At 48.3% G+C, this 24,544-nt stretch overlaps 1 protein-coding gene across 8 annotated transcripts in view; it reads left to right on the forward strand.

Moving 5' to 3' along the window:
• The window catches only part of LOC139054097 (cuticlin-4-like), a 66,546-nt gene extending 42,372 nt beyond the window's left edge, over nucleotides 1-24,174 (forward strand). For 4 of the 8 annotated variants that reach the window (XM_070530631.1, XM_070530632.1, XM_070530630.1 and 1 more), the window contains 4 exons: nucleotides 13,878-13,946; nucleotides 15,664-16,032; nucleotides 18,030-18,461; nucleotides 23,385-24,174. In XM_070530631.1, the coding sequence (XP_070386732.1) occupies nucleotides 13,902-13,946; nucleotides 15,664-16,032; nucleotides 18,030-18,461; nucleotides 23,385-23,813 (1,275 nt within the window). In that variant the 5' untranslated portion in view covers nucleotides 13,878-13,901 and the 3' untranslated portion in view covers nucleotides 23,814-24,174. Of the gene's footprint in view, nucleotides 1-13,179; nucleotides 13,269-13,877; nucleotides 13,947-15,663; nucleotides 16,033-18,029; nucleotides 18,462-23,384 lie in introns of those variants that run through there. The other 4 variants (XM_070530634.1, XM_070530633.1, XM_070530628.1 and 1 more) reach the window with 3 other exon arrangements.
• Nucleotides 24,175-24,544: the final 370 nt, after the last annotated feature.

Here is a 24,544-nt window from a genome sequence, read left to right on the forward strand (position 1 = left end):
TAAGCATAACAAAATAAAATAATACATATGAAAAAAAAGAGAACCGCATCCTTTCGCTATACATTAGCTAGCATCAATTATTGGTATACGTGTGCTTACCAAGGACATTACGGCACTATGACAACAGGTAACAATGTACGACATAAAACTATCAAGCAACGATAAACAAGAACATACATGCAGAACAAAAGTGCTACGCGATGCGTACTCTATGAGTACTTGTAGACCCAATTTGTGGGAGCCCATGTTGCACCGGCGAGCACCTATGTATCTTGCTAAACAATCAATGTTTTCTACCCAAATGTCTATAGCCTATTTACTGCGGCATACATGTGTGCTACGACGTCACACATAGCTGTTAATCCAACATATAATGAACGAAACTACAGTTTTTAAAATTGTGCATAAGACTGTCAGGCTCACTGCATAATAGACCATGGCCAGACGAAATAGGAATGGCTTAGTAGTTACTTAGTAAAATCTACTAAGGAGCTTTTCTGGCTGGTATAACGGCAGCACTTACTAGCTTTACTAGCTCCTGGTTAGTACAGTGCTAGTAAGAAAGTAGTAAAATACCTAGGCTAGTAAACGGGTGCATTTATTAGCTATTTACTAAGTTTACTTTTAAGAGTGATACGCGTCAGTAGTGTATGGTGCCACGAGACCAGTGCATCAGGTTTCGGTGACGTGAATAGTCTCCTTTTTTTCACCTATATACGAGCCCGCGCAGAACTTGGTGCGCATTTTGAAATGGTCGCATCGAAAGGTAACGTAAATAATTATTTTGTTGCGCACTCGAAGCATTGTGGCTCTATAGGGTAGTTACTGGGACGACAAATTTTATACGATAAAGAGGCTAAAAAAAGCGACAAAAATAATTTTTGTCAGTACTCCTTTAAACCAATTTTGCGCAAAGCAACGCGCACTATAGTGGCTAAAAGACGTTCAGTCTCTCAATAGTCCTCGGTTTCATCATCCTGGCTGCAAGCCAGCACTTCACAAGTCATTCGCGCATCTGATTGCGCCTGCTGTATGTCGACACCGTGCGCTTATTCTCAGTGCTGGCACGCCCATTATCTTCCCTTTCACCTTTTTCACCGCATTAATTTTGACGACCTGGGATTCTTTAGGACACACCTACGTCTAGGTACACAGGCCTTTTTGCATTCCGTCGCCGTCGCTATGCGGTTGTCCCAGTCAGGATTCGAACCCACGACCTTTAGGGTAAAGTGCAGTTATCTTACCGCACAGACAACTACGCGGTGAAAGCTCGATAATGACCTGACAACCACTTAATGCGAGTGAGGGTAAGTCTGAATACTTCCACTTTCCCTCACATGTGGAAAACTGCTCGTGTTTTTCCTGTATTTGGGACTGGCTATAAAACCGATGTCTCGAATTATCACCCGATTCGTCTTCTCTGTGCCACGTCTAAGATTTTTGAATTCGCTCTTCACAACATATGGCCTTTTACTGTAAAGACCTCATTGATTCCAAATCAGCATTGATTTCTCACTATCACAAATCTCGCCAGTTTCAGGACACAGATCTCTGCGACGGTACCTCAAAGGGGGCAAGTTGACGCTATTTACAGTGACCTCAGCAAAGCTGTTGATGTAGTCAGCCGCCCACTGCTTCTGATCAAACTTACGCAATTTGGTGTTAACTCGTCAATTGTCAATCTCTTGCGCAATTATCTTCTTGATAGATCACGTTACGTTAACGTCAATGGCCAAACGTCTTCTTGTTACATGGCAACTCTATAGCCGCGTCCCTCAAGGATCAGTAATAGGACCACTCCTTCTTTTTAATGTTTATTAATGACGTTCTTTTCGCTATTTGGAATTCTTAGTTCCTTATATATACCTATTACATCAAGATTTTAAAGGAAATTGATACTGTTGATGACTCGCATCCTGAAGTCAGACATGTTTTCTTTTTCTGAATGATGCAAATAACCTCACCTTGAATGCTGCTAAGACCAAAGTCATGACTTTCACACGCGAAACAGCAAGCGTTTCTTTTTCTTATTTTGTAGATTCTGTACCATTGTTGTAAGGTCTGTTATATCAGTGATATCGGTGTACTGTTTGATACAACCTTACAGTTTTCAGCTCACACTAAACGCGTTGCAATGCGGAGTATGCGCTCTCTTCGCTGTTTGCAGAGCGTCGAGAGAATTAAATTCTCCTGCATCGTTCCGCAAGTCCGTACGTAACTATCTGTCTTCCTCAACTCGAATACGCGTCGGTTGTCTGTGATGGCATTTCTAGATACAACAGTGACATCATAGATCGGGTCCAGAAAACGTTTCCAAGCACATATCACCACCGCTGTACGGACATTGGACCTTAGAAGAAGGTCCAATTAATTACCCCGATTATTGTCATTGCCTTTACTTCGCTGTCGACGTAATCGCGCTGACCTTCTATTTTTTCAAACTTCTTCGTGGTATCCTCGCCTGTCCCGAACTCCTCAGTTGTATCACGTTTCGTATTTCGCCCAGGATCACCAGAGGACATATAACTTTCCATGTTCCTGCCTGTCATTACCAACACTCAACCGTCCACAGAATACAGTCTTTATAATGTTTATCTTCACGATCTTGATATTTTTCGTAACTCGCTGTCATTGTTATTTCCTGAGCTTTGCGTTGTGTCAGTTTCACATATTGTCCAACTGCCCTTCTCCTCCTGTTTCTGCAATATTCGCTTTGCGCCTTGTCGTACGTACACTCTTATTTTCAAATTTGTTCTCTTTATTATTTTTTTTACTTATATTCTCTTCCCGTTTCCTTTCGTGTTCTTGTTTTTTTAATGCATGCATGCGCCAGCACTCATATCTCATGGTTGTTGCTGGGCACGTACGGTAAATTTATTTATTTATTTATTTATTTATTTATTTATTACTACTGCTACTACGACTACTACCGGTCTATACCTATATTCTCTGCGGTACGTTAGAAGTGTTAATCTTTATAGCATTCCCTACAACATTTTAATACATGAACATGCTAGCATGGTTTGTTTCAGGGCGCTTTACGACGATGAACTTGGTCACATTTATGACCCATGCTTCCAGCGTGGTGCACAGCAGGGGTCAATTAGACGCTCTTTACTTTGACTTAAGTAAAGCATCTGATGTAGTTTGCCATTAGGTCCTCAATACAAAGCTCACGAAAATGGACATACATTCTTCCATCGCTGTCCTGGTATAAAATAACCTAAGCAATAGATCGTGCTTCGTTGCCATTGATGGACAGAGTTCCGTTAGCTATGAGGTCAATAGCGGAGTTCCACAAAAATTTGTCCTTGGCCCTCTTCTCTTCTTGAATTGAATTCAGTGGTTTTACGTGCCAAAACCACGATTTGACTATGAGGCACGCCGTAGTGGGGGACTCAGGATTAATTTTGATTACCAGGGGATCTTCAACGTGCATCCAATGCACAAGGCCACGGGCGTTTTTGCATTTCGCCTCCATCAAAATGCGGCCGCCGCGGCCGTGATTTGATCCCGCGACCTTGTGCTTAGCAGCGCAACACCATAGCCGCTAAGCCACCACGGCGGATCTTCTTCTCTGGCTACAAATGAGATTTCGTCATCAATTCAATATACTTCATACCTTCCATATGCTGAAGACTTAAAGCTATTTAAGACTGTCAACAGTGTTCACGACTGCATTGACCTCCGAAAATACATTTATTTCACTTTCAAACTGGTGCAGAAATAATAAGCCACTCATGCAATTAATTAAATGCTTCCAAAACTATGCTATTAAGTCATACCCGGAAACACACGATGTGCAATTTCCATACACCCTTCGGGATGCTCCACTGCCCAGGCTCAATAAAATGGAAGATCTTGGTGGGTACTTCGACACAACGCCAAGCTTCTCTTCACACGCTAAATATGCGAAACATTGTGTCATTCGCGCTCTTGGCATTGTTTGTCGTATATCGCATGACTTCCACACCCCTGTTGCCTTTCTGAAATTATATTCTACTGTACGCCTTCCACTATTAAAGTATGCCTCTCCAATTTGGGGCGGCACATGCAAATATAATTCTTACCTCACTGAACGCGTCCATAAAAAACTTGATGTTTATTTCCAAGCACCGCTTTTGCCGTTCTGGCGACCATAGTCCAGCGCTTTCAAACATACCTCAACGCACACCTATAAAATTAAGATGTATTAAATCAGACCTTCTGTTCCTGTATAAGGTGGTCCATGACATTATATATTGGCCAAAGCTTCATGATAGTGTTCAATTTTCCGTGCCGCAAAAGTATACCAGGCAACATACCGCGCTTTTACCCAGCTTTGTTGCATTAAAGACTGTCCCATTGCTCGACTCCAAAAAAGCATGTAATAAGTACCCTGTCTTTATATATTGATATATTTCAAAGTTCATTTCCTGTGTTTTATAGACGTACCTGCCGTGGTTGCTCAGTGGCTATGGTGTTGGGCTGCTGAGCACGAGGTCGCGGGATCGAATCCCGGCCACGGCGGCCGCATTTCGATGGGGGCGAAATGCGAAAACACCCGTGTGCTTAGATTTAGGCGCACGTTAAAGAACCCCAGGTGGTCAAAATTTCCGGAGTCCTCCACTACGGCGTGCCTCATAATCAGAAAGTGGTTTTGGCACGTAAAACCCCAAATATTATTATGTTTTATAGACGTGTAGATAATCCTGTTGTATGGTTAACTCCCTTTTATGTCCACCTCCTCGTTTTGTCTACCTCATTTGTCATCTCTGTACAGTTTGTATATCATATTATACTCTTTAGGTTCACCAGTACGAAGGCGCCGTAGCTGTTCCTGGGCACTATAATAAACATTTGATTCATCATCATCATCATCGTCGTCGTCGTCGTTATTATTATTATTATTATTATTACTATTAAATTCATATCTTTGCTTCACATTTCTATTACCTTTACATAGTCCTATCTAGTTCGCATATACACTAACGTGTTTTTAATAAAAGGAAAATCAGACATCCACCCGTTCGTGTCTGATTAGTGTCTGTGTAGCGCATACAACTAACATGTTGTAGCGCTACTACCATGACCGATAGGTCTTTCCTGGGCACTACAGTACATTAAACAATTGATTGATTGATTGATTGATTGATTCAGATTTTTAATTACAATCTTACATATATTCACGATTTAAAGTAAGAGCAACCGTAAAAGATGCATTTCAGCGAAAGACGCTGACTTCTATTTTTTCGCGAACTTCAGGCGGAAGCAGCCAGTCAGTCTTGCGGAAAATCACATCGTTCGCTAGGCGGGATAAACTAAGGGCACGAAGTCAAAGGAAACGGTGTATACCTATAGATAGAGCTATACGAATACATCGAGAGCGGCGCCCTCTGCAGAAACGGTACTTTGCTGTGGGATGCATATTATATAGCTCAGGACTCGATCTAAATGAACGAGGTGTCCAATAAATAATTTACGAGGGTTAACCTCCCAAACGTATATATGTACAGTGTTTAGCGATTGAAACGCGATACTCGTACCGAGTGGCGGTCGGCGCTTTTTTAAGCCATCGGTGAAACCCGGGGAGGAGGAGGGGGGGGGGGGGGGGGGGGAATTCAACCGCAATGCGTCACAAAGCCTCTCGCTTTCATGTGATACAAAAATAATCGGCTCGGTGTCCCCCAGCCCCCACCAGTGACGGGAACGGTGCCGGCAGCCACGCACTCCGCGTTTCAATCGCTGAGCGCTGTTCGTTAGGGCTGTAAGAGGAGCCATAGCAGCGGAGGCACTCCCCATTTGAATCACCGTGGCCGGAAAGCGGTGTTGGAGCAACCAGGTTCGAGCGCGATTTTTCACCGCCCGTGCGTCGGCTGCGACTGCTGCCCTTCGAAGTCGAACCCTACATGCCCGGAGCCGTATGTACGAATCGGCGGACGCGTGACTCTCCGCCCCAATACCGGGCACATTCAAAACACAAAGGCTCCGGCCACGGAGACGCCTTGCGAGAGAGCCAGCTCCGTGACTAGCGCGAATGGCAACGCGAGCGCTCCCCCACTGTCGGCAGTCAAGGTGAACCTAATAGCAGGCCGCGGCAAACAGTTCTTCGCCGCACGGGCCGTCCTTGCTAAGACAAAACACCGAGTAGGGTCCGTCTGGGACGCGACCATTGTCCGCAGCGCGGACGAGATGCATATATGTGACGCCAGGGCCCGCGCTGCGGCCGTTCAGCATCGGCGGCTCTGCGACGCCGCCCGATGACCTTCTCCGGGTGCAGCCCGCAAGAAGGATCGGCTGCGAAGCCCTCCCCGCGCGCGCGACTTGTGACAGCTTTCCCGCCAAGACCGGGCTGCCCGCATATGCGCAATTAGAGGAGCCGCGTCCGCAGCAATCCGGCACGAGCTGCGCAAGCGCGTTGGGCAAAGACTCGCGCGACAAAGGCAAGCGAAGGGCTTTCTTCGCCCTCAGCCGTGCCATAGGTCTGGTGCGCCAAGGGTCAAAAAAGACGCTTTGCAAATACCGATGCGTTCCAGCCCCTACAGCACGTCCCCCAAGGGCACCTCGCGTTGCTTGCCGAGCCGGGTCGGAAGGGTCGAAGGCAGCGCAGTCCGTGGGCGCTCTTGGCGAGGCGCGTCGGCCCTGCATGCAGGGCCGTGGGCTGCTCCCGCAGGGAGCTCCATGCGAGAGCCTGTACAGGCTCCGCGTTCGGCGAGCGCCCACGGGTGCTCCATTAGTACGCTCTGCGCTTCAACGGTTGGGCCGGCGGGCCGCTGGCGCGGAACCTCGGCGTTTCCCATGATTGTGAGAAGCTTTACAAAGTTGCTTCGCTCGAGCGCCTCTCGACCATAGCGGCGGCTCGGGTAATACTTCCACAGGACGAGGAACCGAGGCAGCGGCGGTTTCCGCCCGCAGTTCTTGTCGATCCGCGAGGAAGGTACAGCGCGACCCGAGCGACAAAAAAAGCTGTTCGCCACGCATGTAACGGCGTTACATGTATAGCAACTCCCAGTGGAAGTTCCGGTGGACACATTCTTGCACTGAGCATGATTTATAGCGGCAGTGTGGCGCTGCAATTAAAGCTTCTCGTTTGCAAGTTCGGTTCGACATTGGCTGACCGCCTTCGCTATAATAATGCGTCCAGTCTTTCGACTTGGGGAGGCATTTGCTCTCACTAACGGTGCTAGCGTAAGAACATCTTTATGAACACGGGCTCAAGCTTATGCGACATAATTCTCTGGTAAGACAGTGCGGCCCCATTTTCCGGAAATTTTAATGAAGTGTACTGATGCATCATGTATTGTTGCGTGGAAACATGATGCGCTGTGAAATCAGTACTACATTAAGCCACGCACGCGCACGCACACACACACGCACACACATTACTCGGCACATTATAGCAAAGACAGCCTACCAATGGCAAAAGGTTCTGGTAATCTAACCTTCGCATGAGGGCGCTTTTCGGTGAACTGTTTCTTTATTATTATTATTATTATTATTATTATTATTATTATTATTATTATTATTATTATTATTATTGTTATCATCATCATCATCATCATCATCATCATCAGGGACCAAGAGCCAGCTGCATCCCGTCCTCTTCGCGCTATATGCCGCTTCTTGTGCGATGGAGCAGAAACTCGGCATGACAGCCGCTGACGGAACTCCTGAATCCGTTTTATAGTTCTTATTACGCCTACACACGCTGCTTTCAGCTCTGCTGGGGTACATTGGTATTGGTATTAATATATATATATATATATATATATATATATATATATATATATATATATATATATATATATATATATATATATATACACATATAAAAACGCTGTTCATACTAAATGAGAGTTCACTGCAAGTGGAACCGTTATTAAGTGGGCTTGACCTGCAGTCTAGCTCTGGGTCAAGCCCACTTAATAACGGTTCCACTTGGAGTGAACTCACATTTAGTATGAACAGCGTTTCCTCAGCCAACAAATTTTGAAGAAAAGGAAAGAATTAAAGCTGTACATGGACTGCAGACAGGCGATAAGTGCGCAATAGATGGAGCTTTTACGACCTAATTAGCTTGTCATGTATGTACATCAAAATGCGAATATATCTGTAGCCTTCGATTTAAGGGATCGCACGAATATATAGGGAGGCCGGCATGCACGCGGCGGAGCCTATCTGTGGGAAAATACGCACACTATACTTACTGCGCGGACAAATGAACGCACATCTTTTGGCAGATTGCTTTGTGACGCAGCAAACAAGAAACGATAATACTGCGCAGGTGTCAGTCCATCATATATACAGACTCCTCTTCACCTGCGCGGCAGGCTATCTCGGCCACACTTTCTGCGCCTTCTCCAAGAGGCGGCACAATAGGGGTGATGAGAGAGGCAGAGCAAAAAAATGAGGACCCGCGGAAAAGGCCGCACACTTTCACGGTCGACTTGACCGGCTGCATGCGGCGGCACACCACGCTCTCACCCGCGGATGCGTGACGCTCGGTCGGCTCCGCCGGCTTTCTCTTCTTTTGCCTAACCTAATAAGGGCCCTGCTGGCCAGCGACGCCAACAAGCGGGCCACGTTTCGTGACTCGCGTGTACGGAGAAGCGCAAATCCTAACGCGTCACCTTCGAAATGAGGGCAGCAAAACGGAAACGGCAATCCCTAAAGCACCTCTCTTTCTGTTCCTCCCCCCCCCCCTTTCCCCCTCAGTGTCGAGCGTTTCGTGCGCGAATATGCTCGAGGAAGACGGCTGTTCGATTGTCTGGCTGGCAGTCTGCCTTTTCAGTGCCCCTCCGTGCACGAGCGGGAATATTTTGCCGCACTGAGCGATACGCATGAGGCCAAGCAAGCCATGCGGTCCCGTAGGCTAGTGAACCTGACATGTATGACAATATGTCCTTACGTTATAGGTAAGAGTACTTCGCTATCGATGCTACCGATCGGGGCTTTCGGAACGGTCCCTGCTGCTTCGCTTTCCATTCGCTGTCTGTCGGTGTTCATGGCCGCTGTGCGCGAGGACAAAGACGCCACCTGAGTCAATGATCTCCGTGCGCTCCCACGCTCGGAGAGGGCCGCCGGAGAGGACGATACCTGGTCTGTTGTTTCTCGGGAGCCGTTGTCGAGCTGAAGCACCTCCCTGGTCTTTTTTTTTTTTTTTTCTATGCCAGCCTCGTATCTCGGAACACGAACAGTCTGCTCTAGAAGGCCACATAGAACGCGGATTGGAGCTCACTTAGTACATTGAGAACGCTGGTATTGAGAGCACTGCTCAGCAGCATTCTTAGCTGTATGCAGGTGCACAAATCTGGCGCAATAGCTTGCTTAAAAATGTATCACTTTTGTGAACTATTTTTCACGACCTAGTTCCCGACGAAAGAAAGGGACTCGCTTCTGGCATTAGCGTGGTGTGCGAGTTCCGAGCCGCATTACTGCTTTGAGCACTAAGTTAATTATTTTCTCGTTATATGGCACGACACAATTGGCACGGCGTGCATGCGCCGTGGTGACCGGTTCTGTAATCATTCACCCGCATTCACTATCAACTGTCAGCGCTGTGTCGTCGTTTTATTCCTTCTGTTGTCCCTGTCTTGTGTGCGCTGTTACAACCCATACCATGAATCCCAACCAACTGGCCCAACTTGCCGTTCTGATACAGAAAGGTGCGCGTTGAGTAAGTCGCGTGGACTTACTGCTCCAATTGATTACTTACTTTTTTTAATTCCGTGGTGCGTAAAACATGACGCCGACTTATCGCGAATTGTTCGGGTGGACGTTACCATTGATCGTTTCGAGCGACAACGTGTTGAACATAATGCATATAGCTACAATCACCATAGCACGTGCTGTCGAATAATGTTGTGGTTCGTTTTGTTTGTGTCTAGACATTTTCCTTCTTTCTTTATTACGTCTCTCTCTCTTCTTTTTTCTTTTTTTTTTCATGCACCCAGGTCCTCCTTCTACAGTTTTCTTTGGATATAACAGAGCTAGGCTGTGTGCTGTTCTGACCCAAGTGCCGGGGTTCGGGTGGCTCCGTAACTGCCGTTGCAGCCGATCATATACTATACAAGGGGTGATCAAAAAGTTTTGCAACTCGCATATCAGGAAAACTTCCAGAGCTTGGAAAAAAATTCAATTTTCAGCATAATTTCCCCTCACACTAATGCACTTCTCCCATTTTTCTGGAAAGCTTTTGAGACCTTGCAAAAAAAAAAAAAAAGCTTTCTTCCTGGTTGCCAAGCCACTCCTCTGCGGCAGAATGAAGCGAGTTCAAGTCATCAAACTTCGTTCCTTTGAGGTGTTTCTTCAAATTCAGAGATAAATAAAGGTCACTCGGGGCCAGCTCGGGACTGTAGGGTGGGTGGTCCAGCTGTTCGAAACCACACTCTCGAATGACAGCCTGGGCAACACGAGACCTGTGAACCGGCGCGTTGTCGTGCAGGAGGAGGACACCTATTGTCACTAATCTTCGGCGTTTTTCTACTATGGCTTTATACGCAGTTTTCGAAGAAAGTTGGCGTTGTATTCGCCTGTAACTGTCCTACTGTTTTAAAGATACTCAATGAGCAGGATACCATTTGCGTCCCAAAAAAGTGTCGCCATCACTTTTCTCCACGAGCGTTGGATCTTGAATTTTTTCAGGGGAGGGTACCCCGAATGCCTCCACTGCATAGACTGCTGTTCTGTCTCTGGGTCCCACTGATACAGCCACGTCTCATCCCCAGTCACAAGGCGGGAGAGAAACTCTTCTGGTTCCCTTGAATAGAGGTGCAAAAGTTCCCTTGATGAAAGCAATGCAAGCGGTGGTGTCGATCTTGCGTTGAGAGGTTCTGTGGCACCCATCGTGCCGAGACCTTCGTCATACCCAAAATATCGTGTATGATAGTGAAAGCACTGCCATAAGACATGTTCAATTCTCCGGCAACTTCGGACACGTTGATTCGGCAATTATTCGTGATAAGGCTCTCTGCTGAGGCTGAATGGTACGAATCGGTTGAAGTAGTCGGCCACCCTGACCTTGGGTCATCTTCCACGTACACACGGCCACATTAAAACTCATTGAACCACCGAGTCACTGTAGCATATGAAGGACATTCACCATCCTACTGTGGATTTCTTTGGCGGAATTTCCTTCTTTGCACAAAAATTTGATAACGCTCCGGTACTCGAGCTTGAAATCGTGGGAGGACGCCATGTTTGACTGACTGATGCACACACACCAAGTAACGAGCTGGAAGGCTTGATATTCAGATTTTGCTAGGCTGCAGAGATGACCTAAACAAAAAGCGGAGAGAGATCACTGTCAGATATTTGGTTATAGCCAAGTTGCAAAACTTTTTATCTCCCCTCGTATGTTCAACCCCGCGAAGCCTTTCCTTTTGAACCACGAAAAGGTTCAGAAAAAAGCGCTGTTTTGCGTCTAGGGGTCTTGCAGAACTCCCGCAACCGAGGTTGCAGTGTTAAGTTCTAGTATATCGTGCTGATTTTGCTCGCTCTTAAATGCTGTGTTTAATACAGTTTATGTTACACAACTTGCGCTGTCTCTGTTAAACATTCGTGACATTTCCAGCGCTTGTAGAAAAAAGAATCACTTGATCAGAGAAAAAAGAACAACGGGACAGGGGAGGACATTGGTCTTCAACTTATTTTACTGCATGAAACTTACACTCGCAGGTCACACGGGAACAGAGAGAAGGGTTTAATCGTTGCACATGGCCTCCACCACTCTTCACACGCGTGCAGCACGCAGTCGCTGAATCGGGTAGTCAAGTTGTACTTCCATGGTCAGAGCGATCGATGAGGTGCTCACGCACGTATCGCCTTCGTTTATGTTACAGTAAGCTTCATGAATTGCTCTATGTTTTTCTTATCTGTGTTTCCCAAGGAATTTGACTCACGAAAGAACCGCGCGGTCCTAACGCGTCGCTCGGCAGCAGGTAAGCAACTGCAGTGCCGCACTTGAGAGGCACCGAAAGGGCGAAACTCGGCGACATTGACGAACAAGCTGATCCACTCCGAGACGCTTGCCTACTTTGCTTGAACGCTGTTTCTGCGGCTGAAACTTGGGAGGTCTGCGCTCGGCTTAGCGCGTGCGTTGTGTGCAAAAGAAAAAAAAAAGAAGAAGAAGAAAGAAAAAGAAAAGGGGGGGGGGGGGATAACAGAACCCTCTTGCCCGAACCTCAGTTTGGCGCATGCCCTCGAGGCAGTGTGCCGCACGTTCGCGTGACCGAACACCGGGCGTCGGATACAGGGGAGGCAATTGACACATGGCGGGCCCGTGTTTCCCCTTTGTTGCGGGCGTGAGCGGCCAGCAGAACAATGGGATGCCGCTCGCGGTCTAGTGGCCCTCAGGTGGAACCGGCCGCCGCTCTGGGCGCGCACGGCGGCGGCGGTCAGCACTGCGCGCGTCTCCCCTTTGTTCCTCCTCGCTTTGTTTTCGCTTTTGCGCGACTGCGGCCGCAGGATGCGTGCGCGGGACCGAGTTCTTTCCACCGGTGAGCAGCTCACCGCACGCGGCTATAACGGGACGCCCTCGCGCCTGCACCGAGCATTTCGATGCGGCTGCCGTCGTTTCGCGTCGAGCGACTCGGTGCGCACGATACGAGAGCCGCGTGACCAATAGTTTCCGCCGGTGCTCCTCTCGGCTTTTCGAACGGCTTTGGGAAACCCTCCGATGCGCAACGTTCATTGTTTCACGCTGCCGACAGATGCATAATGTCCTGACTATTCAATCTTTATTTGTTATTATTATTATTTTATCTCTTTCTGTCATTAGTATATCATCATTTTTCTTGTTCGCTGCAGCGCCGAGCAAAACGACAGTCGGAGGCGGTGACCGACGCTAGGAAACAAAGACAAAGAGGCGGGAATAAACGATGCCCGTTCGTCTTTTCATTCTATCGCCTTTCCGATGTGTGGCGCATTAAACCTTCCCTCCCGCTACAATGAGAAATAAATGGACGGAGGGATGGGAACGTGTCCGTAGAAGAACGCAATGACGTGCCTTCTGTACGCACACACCATTTCCTGCCTTCCTTCCCTCTCCACTTCAAGAGGAGTAAGGCCCGCAATAGGAAGCACGACCCGTATTCACGAGACGCTCTTGCGCTAGGATCGTTCGTAAGATAAAATTCCAGCCACACTCCTGATGGTGGACATACTATCGGCGAAGGCGGCTGGCCAGTGGCGGAGCACTTACGAAACCTTGTGAACTCGGCCCTATGTCCTTACAAGTAACAGAAGACTCGCGCGCCTTGAGCCACGACGTCACACAGGAAGGCCGATCGGTACATATACTATATTTCAATGGGGAATGCGGGCGCGACGATCACTCGGTCGCCTTTCTTTCTTTCTTTTCCCACCGAAGCGCAGCTTCCAGCAGTAAGCGCGGTCTGTGGCGAAATAGTTGTTGCCCGCGACTGCCTGGCTGATGTAGCCGCAGTGGCGGTCATTCCAAAGTTCCTAGTTGCCCTCCCTTCCCGAACTTTCGACAAGACGTAAGCTCGGACAGCACGACCTTCCCTTACAAAAATTATTTTAGAGGGTCTAAATATCATCTAACCGACTTCAAGTAGATTGCTTCTCATCAGTGTTTCCTTCTGACGTACTAGAGGGAGAATACAAGTCGTCTGTAGATGAAAGTCATTAGCAGGTCTGTTTGGCTGGTCGAATCGGGGCCAACAGGCGTCCAAGCGGTTTTTTTTTTTGCACGTCTGCAGGCATTAGTAGGTTTATGTATAGACTTTCCAGAGACTGCCTCAATAAACTTTTGTGAAGGTTAGTTCAATTGTGAACTTGAATCAATGCTACGAAAAGAGAAAGGGTCACAAATGAAACGAGAACCTTTCTGCTCCGCAAAGCACTTACGCTCGCCATCGCATTTGACGTTTCTACAGTGCAGGTGCGTCCACCGTGGAGCCATGAGGCGGCCGTCCTTGCTGGCGTTGGTGACCCTTCTGGTTCAGGTGAGCACTGGCCTCCCTTAGGTGCTAAAAAAAAAAAAAAAGGTGTAGCCTTTCATGTGGGAGATGTTCGCGTTTTTACACGACTGTGCCGTATCATGTATCTGTGCGAATTGGCCGATTATGCGTAATGTTAGCAGTATCACAAACGTTTGGTAGGTGCAAGGGCTTACACTGCAGGAAGATAACCTGTCGTTGCACTTAATTTGGACAATATTTCAGTTAAAGAACATAAAAAATTTAGACTTCGATCGTTGTTCTTGGTATGTATAAGTTGCAAAGCTTTGCACATTTAGCTCTTTCGGACAAAGTTTGGACACCACCCTCTTTTTAAACAACAATTGCAAAACTGGGATCCCTTCTGAACGTTTACGAAATTATAGAATTACATGGGGGTTTGGCGGCGGCACCTGGTAACGCAGACAACGCTGGATCTAATCGCCACAGTGAGGAACGAAACAATTTTACTTGTAGCGTGCTGCGTGGCACTTGATTACTTCTGTAGCTAAATGGCACATGCACTACGAGCACTACCAGATGTCTGCGACGTCAGGACGAATTGGCATGCGCGGAACTCAACGGTGAAGGAATGGCATGTCGTTTTGCTTTGAGCGTTGAAAATATAGAAGTGTAGGTGAGCTGAACAGAGATTATATTAAATATAGAGAGAGGGAGGGAGGAGTTAATTCGAGGTAGTTCCGGTAGGCAACGCTGCACGGCAGAATGACAAGAGGCAGACCAAAGGAGAACTAAACCCTCCCCCCCCCCCCCCTTCCCGCCGAAACAATGCAGGTGTACGCGCGCAGCATTGTCGCCATTTATCGTGCAAATATCCCGGGAAACTGACAGCTCATTCATAGCCTTTTGTGCGGATCGTGACTGTTGACTTGGAACTTTCTGTTCTGATAGTGGAGAGAGAGAGAGAGCAACAAGCTTTAATGATGTACTAGAGATGTTAGCCTGGCTGTTCGCCTGACATGCTACGCCAGGTGCTGGGTGATGATTATGATATGTACAGTGATAAGCACTTACCAGCACCTCTCTCTCTCTCTCTCTCTCTCTCTCTCTATATATATATATATATATATATATATATATATATATATATATATATATATATATATATATATATTCAGTCTGTTATCCATAAGTTTGTGAAAACATCTTTGTCGGTAAGGTGCTAGTGAAGCAATGAAATAAAAATACCTCAAGGAGGGCCTCTTTCCCCCCGTCTTCATCATATATATGTTGAGCGACTCTCAATTATTTAAAGAAGCCATAGAGGAAGTGGTATTTTCCCACCTGTAGTTTGTTCCACTTTCCTGCTCTATGATCTGTGTCCGTATTCTCGCTAGATCTCCTTCGAGGATACATCAATCGGTGAAAGCCAAAGCATACACGGTACTGTCGATACAAGCGAACTAACACTGCATGGGTCACGATGCATGATCGCTTTGTAATGCTACTTATCAACATGTTACAAATTGTGATCATTAGCAATCACGTACAAAAGTTAAAATAAGAAAAACAAATGACATTTCGGCCGCCGCGCGGAAGCCGACACGTCGACCCGCGCAACGTCTCGTTGGAGCGACGGGCGTCCCGTGCGCACACAACCGCGCGCAGTGAGCGCGACGATCCGCGAACGTGACGCGCCTTGAATGCGGCCCCTGAAACGGGGGAACAGCCTGGTGCAGCGCCGACCCGCGCGCCTGTGCAGGTGGCGTCCCAGGGAAGCCCGCGGCGCGCGCGCCAGGGCAGCGCTACGACGCCGGCGGACCAGGCGTCGCTGCTGCCGTCGTCGCCGCAGGGGCTGGCGCAGGTCTCCAAGGTGGCCGTGCGCTGCACCAAGAAGGCGATGGAGGTGCGCGTCGAGTTCGGCGCGCCCTTCGCGGGCGTCGTCTACTCCAAGGGCCACTTCGAGCAGCCCGAGTGCCGGCACGTGCAGGCGGACGCGACGCCCGGCAACGCCTTCGAGTTCGTCATCCGCGCGGACCGCTGCGGCTCGTCCAAGGTGGAGCGCAAGGGCAAGGACGGCGAGTCCTACATCGAGAACACCATCGTGGTTCAGAATGAGCCCAGGATTCAGGTGTGTGTGTGCGGGGCTGTGGTCTGGGAAAGCAGAGCAGGGCGCACAGGCGGCGCACAGGTTCGCACGCCCGCGGCGATACCGCTCGGTATATCCAGGGAGGCCATATAAGGTACACAGTTCCCCGCTCTGGTGGTCTGGCCACTGAACTGCGTCCGCCAGCGATGTTCAGTAGCCAAACTTCCCCGACGTATGCTGTCGGAAAGAACAAAAAACGTGCCGCATAGTCTGCAAACTCGACATCGCGTTGCTGAAAGCTGGTACTTGCAATAGGACGTGACCCCTCTTCATGACATGTAATATTTTGGGGCTGTTTATGTATTTAGGTTACTTATATTTAGGTTGTTTTTTTTTTCAGACTTAACTGCTTGAATCCGCTCGCAGTATTTTTTTTTTCTCCTTCCTTGGTACACGTTATACAGGGCCTTCAAAGTTAAACTAACACTATAATTTTAATAAAAACGCGATGCTATAGCTACGCAAAATCTGCCATCACAGGCGGTTTATGCGCTTTGGCGGGCACAGCTTTTGCGAACAATTAGAGTCATCAACCACACGCCACTGTGGCTTAGCGGATATGGTGTTGCGCTGCTATAGGCACCATGCAGCTCGCGGGATCAAATCCTGGCCGCTGCGGCCGCATTTCGATGGAGGCGAAATGCAAAAACGCCCGTGTCCCGTGCATTGGGGGCACGTTAAAGATCCCCTGGTGATCAAAATTAATCTAGAGTCCTCCACTATACGGCGTGCCTCATAATTAAATCGTGGTTTTGGCACGTAAAAGCCCAGAATTCATTCATTCAGGGTCATTAAACGTGTAATTAACAAAAACTTCTTCATTAACTTCTTTCTGTCACGATTATGATATATGTTTATATTTGAAATGTCAAGACCATTGTGTTAGAGGACTAACTTCATCTTGTTTGATTCTCCTGGAGTGCTTCTGTTCCGAGATATTCATAATAAAATTTGACACTCAGCTAATTTCGCACTCAGGGCCATGCGTGGATCTCGACAGAATGTCAAGCCGCGAGTGAACGTCAACACGAGGCAAAGGAAAAAAGTCAGCGTTCGCTTATTTTCGCCAGCCGATGGCACGAGCGCAGCTGTTATCAGCTTCGCCCAGCATTTCAATGATGTGCCATCACGCAGTAAGCAACGCCACAATGGGGGCTTGACGTTGTGCCGAGATCCATGCTCATGAATGCTAAGTTAGCTGAATAAATGTCAAATTTGATGATGAATGTCTCACAACAGAAGCACTTAAGGAGAATCAAAGTGAAATTGTCTTCAAATACGATTGTCTTAGTCTTAAATATAAGCATATACCCCAATCGCGACATCAAGAAAATTATGTTTTTATTAATTATGAGTTTGGTAACTCTAATTTGTCGAGAAAATTGTGTCCGCCAAAGCGCATAAACCACCTGCGCAGTCACATTTCGCGTAGCTGGCATAGCGCTTTTATTAAAATTGCTGTTAGTTTAACTTTGAAGACCCTGTATATATGCGGCTTCTATGGCTAGTGGTCGAATTAAAAGTTGCTCTCAGACTGTTCTCGCGGGGACACCGTCGCGACCGGGCTGGTTGGCGTGGATGTGTATGTGTAGAACACGGGCGAGTGAAAAAAGGGACGAACGCACACTTGACTCGTTCTTCCTTCTACACACAGCTGTCGCTTGCACTACGGCAGTGCGAGAGCACATTTTGAGCACTTCCAAGAGCTCCTGTCTGAACACACGGACAGCGTTTCTCTTTGAACCAGAAGAGGCACCGTGTCGTGGCAGTGTTGGTGAGTGAGGCCGGTGCCCAAGCTGCTCGCTGCTGTACTGGACGTCGGACACCTGTTGTATTTATCGCACGTGCACCTCCGTGCATGCGGACGACGTGTTGAGCGACGGTGTAGAACTAGTAAAACGAACCGTTTCTGCAACGTGACATGAACTCTATATCGCAGTGCATAACTGTTGCCTAAAGCGGGGCGTGCGCGCCTGCAGGAGTGGTCGGACTCGGCGCGGCGACTGCGCTGCTCGTGGGACACGAACATCGACCGTACGGTGAGCTCGTCCATCAGCGTGAACCAGCTGGAGGTGCAGCAAGCGCGCTACGCGGGCTCGTCGGCCGCCGACTCGTACATGGACGTGCAGCTGGGCCGGGGCCCCTTCTCGCCGCCCGTCACGGGCCTGGTGCGCATCGGCGACACGCTCACGCTGGTCGTGTACACGCTGGGCGCCGACCTCGACGTGCTCGTCAAGGACTGCCTGGCCCACGACGGCGACCCGCGGCGCGCCGTCCAGCTAACGGACGCGCGAGGTTGCGTCGCCAAGCCCAAGCTGCTGGGGCCCTGGCAGAAGACGCGGAACACGGGTGCCACTGGCGCCAGCACCATCGCCTTCGCGTACCTCAAGGCTTTCAAGTTTCCCGACAAGGTCAGCCTCACGTCGTCGCGGTTCTCAACAGCATTGCCTAAATGGGATACTTATTAAATGGCATAATAATGGATATCATTCTTACAGCTCTTCTTCGTCTAGTGCACTCTAAGTACTGCATGAAGGTACAGCGAATGAAAAAGAAAAAAAAAAAGATAAAGAAATATGCAGATATCCCACGCACAGTGGGAATCGATGTAAGCGAAGCTTTCTGTGCTGTTTGCGTTCATTGACGATATTTGGCGGTGACGATGACGGCCTACGACAGTCGTGATGTGATGTTAAATGTTACGTTGTCTGCACCACTTGCGCTACGTACAGTACACAGAACATACAGCGAGACGTTTTTGTTCGATGTGGTGTTGCGCCATCGTTCGCAGCCTGCGAGAAAGTCAGCACTCTCATTCCCTGCACACGGTGCATCGCATCGTGACTGAAGTGTTGATTTGCTGGACAGCCGATTGCGTGTTGTCTTTTTTGACGCTACCGTGCTTTAGTGCGGATTTGCGTCTGCATGCACGCCCTGTGTCAGTTGTCCGCACGTACGAACTTGCAGGGTGTTTATTTTTCAGAAAGAGCAGAAACGTGCCGCATCATACCTTGAATTAAAATTTTTACTGCTTGTCCTCAACTGTTGCCATGTTAGTAGTAGCGTTTCTTTCATTAAAGAGACCCGAAAAAAAAAAAAACATGCTTTCTGACGGCGCCTTTCCCTTCTCCCGCGATCAGGACCGATTAACAGTGCTGAGGGCCCGGTTAAAAAAAAAGGGGGGGGGGAGGACCCTCCCTCCCTCCAGTATTACCCTCTCGTAATTCTTGAGACTTGACGCTTTTTAGAATTCGCTACTAGGAACACATGAATCTACTAAGAATCTCCGAAGTGTTTATGAACATCGCCTGGGCGTCTACTTTCTCGCAGAGCACGTGTAGAGATTGTCATCGGAATTGAACTATACCAGGAGACGAAGAGACATAGACAGCATTAAGGTTTGTCGGGCTAGTTGGTTCATACTGAAAGAACGGTAAATGTTTTTAATAACCCTCTCGAATAAACAATCGTACATATTTTCATTTATGCACAGATCGTTAACTTCTGAACAGGTAATACATTTATATTTTCGCAGGCAATATCGACTTTTAGAAGTGAAGGAAACACATTCATATTGAACACGCCTATTCTGCTATTAAACTGCGGAATACACTTACCCCCCCCCCCCCAATTTTTACAACAAAAAAAAGAATTCTACTTCAACACAGTGTACAAAATAAGGTATGCGTTTCGCAGAAATTCAACTTTGAAATTGGACGTGTACACGTAGTAACATGTTTTCTCTTTTTATTCGTCTTTTAAGAAAAGAAAGAAAGGTATGTACGTTTCTACAAGCGTTTTCGTGCCTTTTGATGGGACGGATTCTTGATGAGATCTTCAACACTGAGCCTCCTAAGAATCTCCGTCTCTACGCTCAGCAGCGACAAATCGCTGAGGCGGCTGTCAGGCATCGTTGATCGAAGCCTATTCTTGATCAATTTCAGCTTGTTGAATGATCGTTTGCCAGTGCAATTTGTGACCATCAAGCACGAAAAATTCTAACAGCAACATCTAACTAACAACTGGTTTTGGTGCAAATAAAACCAGTTGTTAGTCAGCGCTTGTGTTGTGGTTTGTGTTTCTTTGTCTCCGTGCCAGTCGCACTGCGCCTTTTGAATAGCCATGAACCAACTCGCCCAAATCAAAGTTTTACTGAAACGTCTAATTCGCGAAAAGCTTCACGATTAAATCCCAGATGTTCATGTTGCTGTTAGAATTTTTCGTGCTTGATGGTCACAAATTGCATCACGTGGGCGAGGGCCCACGTGATGCTATTAGGCCAATAGCGACGCGGCGTCGGCCTAGGCCAGAGCGCGCAAGGAGGAGGCGGCATTCTTCAAAGCGTGGCAGTACTTCAAGAAGTTTAAGGGGCTTTAGCCGCCGTCTGTTCAACGATGCCACGAGCGCGTGGCGCGATACCATATATGGGAACAACGCGCTACATGAGTGGAGGTCTGTCTGTCTGCGGCGGCGGCGGCTGCTGCGAATCGCGCCCACGCGCCGCTGCCTGTCGTGATATCCCTATTAGCGAGGCAGTCGCATCACGCTTCGCTCCGTTTGCAACGCGCTGCATGATCTTGTCCGCGCCAGCCAATATATCACGAAATGAAAGCATCTACAGAGCTCCGCTCAAATTTCGCCTTAGGGATTATCGTAATCGTCGGTGAATTTGTCGTTTTTTCTTTCTTTTCTTATGATTATTTCCCCCAACATTTTCGGCTGCACTCGTAAGCATTTCTTCTCCCTCTATTTCCGCCCAAAGCTCCACAGCTAACATTATATATATATATATATATGTAATGCTCTACCACGTGACCGGCTTCCCACACTTCACGCACATACTTCTTTCCACTTTGACACTCTTAATGCCTACACATTAAAAAAAATCGCCGGCGCGAATGCAAATCCACAATGCGATAGCTCGTATTTTGCGTAAAATAAATGTTCACAGCGTCCAGCAGACTTCTGAAATCATGCACCGCGATATCAGTGCTTATTTCGAATGTATGCCTGCAGCACATTTTATTGCCACAAACACGGCGAGAGATAACAGTGTTGCTCCGTGTGTCGTGAGCTCTGCGCCGTGCTTGTCGATTTTTCTCGACATGGTCTCCAAGGCCAGCCTGTTTTGTGCACAATCATTATTTCTAAGGAATTATCAAACTCGGAACTGCGGTTGGCGTGCTGTCTCCTTCGTCGAGCGTGTTCACCGTAGCTCCCGGCAGGACCGCCCCATTCTCGGCAGGCGAGATCAGCAGTTAATCGAAACATCGTCGTATCATTTGAAGTGCAGCTTGGTTATGCCCATTGTTGAGCAAAGTGTTCGCCAAGACGGGTTTTTTTCTTTTTCCTTTTAGCCGTCTTCACTGGCTTCTGGCCACAAATTATCCGCACACCGCCCGCAAGCCTTCGATGCCTTACAGAAAAGCTCGTTTGCTGCACCATACCGTTAGGCTTTACTATGTCAGCCTCTTGACAGTTTCCTGCAATACATATCGCAACCGCCGTGCAGCGAACAGCAAAAGTTTTCGTAGCAGAAAATTCGCGATCTTTTTTTCCCTTTCGCGAAGTTGTGTCCCAGCCCGGGATGCAGGTGAATAGTAGGTGCGGTGATCCTTTAAGAAGTACCCGCTTCACGTTTCGATTAGAGGGTGGATGCAGTGAATGTGACAAATATTTTTTTTTTTTTTTGCGGATTCTGGGTCCCGAAAACTTTTGCCGTTGAGATACGCACCGTGCGTAGCCTCCATAACTTGCTCAATGTTTTCAAGCGATTATTGCAGAGAGAGGGATTGGGCAGAGAGCTGAAATTACGCACAGATGTAGTGTACACTGCGGACTGGAGGTTTCTCAGAAATGAGCCGGTCAGAGTGATTAGATCAAGCGCAAATAATTACTAAAGTTGTCATAATTGCCTCGCGAACGACGGTCTCGTAGAGCATAGAAGTGTGTTTTGGGTTTGTATTTGTAAACGATCCCTGCATCTCTGTCCGAATTCGAGATTACTGACATCTGAAACGTCGAAGAGCCGTCTTTGCCGGCTTGCTGATTTATCTTTGAACACTTTGACTTTTACTCATCGGGTCATATCTGATTGACAAACTTTCTCTTCGCCTCATAATAAACGCCAAAATAAACGCATTGAACCCTTAAGTTGGCCATTGCATTCATATAGGTTGCGGCGGAAGTTCGCCGGATACCGCCTGCAGCCTTTAGAACATTCTGGTACACCTTGAGAAAAGACATACGACACACGTTGTGTGTCGTATGTCTTTTCTGAAGGTGCGTGTATATATATATATATATATATATATATATATATATATATATATATATAATGTTCGAGTCATTCAGATGCCAACATTGAGTTGTATAATTCCTTGTACTCATCTCTGGCCTCGGCCGCCACTGTGCCAGCCCTTTCTTGCTCTACAGGGAACGGATGCGCTCAGCCCATCAAATATAACGGTTCATCGCAGTAGACAGCAGACGTGGAAAGTCAAGTGCTGAGCTTGAAGACGCATACAAGCGGCCGAATGGCTCCCAAGAGCTCGCAGCATTATTAAACATGCGTGAAGTTTCACTGATGCTTTTCGTGTCATTTAAACTGGCTGGCGATGTGCAGAGGCGCCTCGTAATGCTCAGTTGGCATTGTTGATTTTTTTTATATATAGTTCGATCCCCAGCATGGCTACGTACGGCAGGCGAAATTGGTGTAATCCACTTGTCCACCTTGACGTCAGCTTTATGTATACCTTTACGTCAGCGGGGCGCGCCAATCAATACGCGGCGTCTATTCTGGCCACGCCGCCTATCCAGTACTCTCGTGGTCACGCCAAAGGGTGCTATTCGCGCGTTGGAAGGCGGTAGCTCACCAGAGGCAGCACTGCGCTTGGGGCCAATCTGTAGATGATCTATAGTATATGTTTCTGGTTAAAGCATCATTCACTATACTGCACCGTCAAAAATAAGGCGTTGCGGAAAAATCTATAGACGAGGTAATTATCTTGTCGCATGTTTGGCGCTGCAACGTATGTCAACATTTATAGATATCTTAGCAGCGTTCAGCATAAATAAATAAATAAATAAGGTATAATATATCCTGAAATAGTCCACTGAGTTACGAGTGACGCTGTAGTGGAGGGCTCCGATTTATTTTGGCCATCTGGGATTCTTTAATGTGCACCCTACTATACAGAGACGTTCTTGCATTCCCGCCTCTATATCGAAATGCGGCCGGCAATCGAAACCCGCGACCTCGCGCTCATGCAGCAGCACAACGCCGCGGCTGTGCGGCGTTTTCAATAGAGACTAATAAACGGTTCGTGTCGCAGGTGGAAGTGTACCTGGAGTGCAACATCGAGATGTGCCGACGCAAGTGCGCAGAGCCGTGCACCAAATCCAAGCGCAGCCGGCGACAGCTGCTCAACGAGTCGTCGCTGCAGCACGTGGTGGAGCCGGCGCGCGTGGCGCGCGGCATTCGCGTCGTGGCGCCAGAAGATCTGGACCCGCTGCAGCCGTCCTCGGCGGCGCCCGGCTGGCCCTCCCGGGCGCCCTCCACGGGCGACGTCTGCCTCTCGCTGCCCGGATTCGTGACCGCGCTGTCGGCCGTGCTCGCCATCTTGCTCAGCTCGTGCGTCCTCTCGGCGCTGCTCTTCCTGCGCGTGCGCCAGCTCACCTCCGACCACGCGCCCGGCGGTGGTGGCAAATCCAAGAGCGTTCCGCCGCCGGAGTTTGTGCGCAAGGTGCGCCGCGTGCCTTAGCGAGCGACTGCACGTGCTCCGCCCAAAGGCGCCCCCGAACGTGCGCCATGTGCCCCCCCCCCCCATCCCCATTTTAACACGGTCCGTCGAGTCGCCGCTGGGCCTTCCTGCCAGAGACACAAGCCGGTGTCACTAGCTTTTTTTTCCTTTCCTTTTTTTTTTCTCCGAGATGGGCATTTGCGAAGGACTCTGGAGGACCAATGAGCCGCCGACGCTGGACGACCGGACCAGAAGCCGAGCAGAGATCGCGCTCCTTGCTGCCATGCGAAGAACAGATTTTCGCGGGATAACGGTGGTGTACTTACGTGACACGCTGGTTCGTCTGCACGACCGTTGCAATTAAAGCCAAAAAGGGAACAAAGCGTGCTGTGGAGTGAGTTTATAAGTTGGGTTATTTGATTAAATTCTAGCGTTATGTATGCCAAACCCACTGTATGAGGCACGCCGCAGTGGGAGACTATGGATTTAATTTGACCACCTGGGGTTCTTTAACGTGCATGCAATGCATGGTACACGGGTGTTTTTTTTGGATTTCGCCCCCATCGATATGCGGCCGCCGCAGCCGGGACTTGATACCGCGCCCTCGGGCTGCAGCGCAACGCCAAAAAGCCACTTACATCGGTCATCGCATCGGCGTGTGGCAATTTCGATAACCGCTTTCCGCTATGGCGTAGCATGGACCCCTGAACTGCATATAGTGCTTTAGCAGTGCCGTTTCGAGTTCAGTGGCA

This window comes from Dermacentor albipictus, chromosome 1, assembly GCF_038994185.2.
Source record: "Dermacentor albipictus isolate Rhodes 1998 colony chromosome 1, USDA_Dalb.pri_finalv2, whole genome shotgun sequence".
NCBI lineage: Eukaryota > Metazoa > Arthropoda > Arachnida > Ixodida > Ixodidae > Dermacentor > Dermacentor albipictus.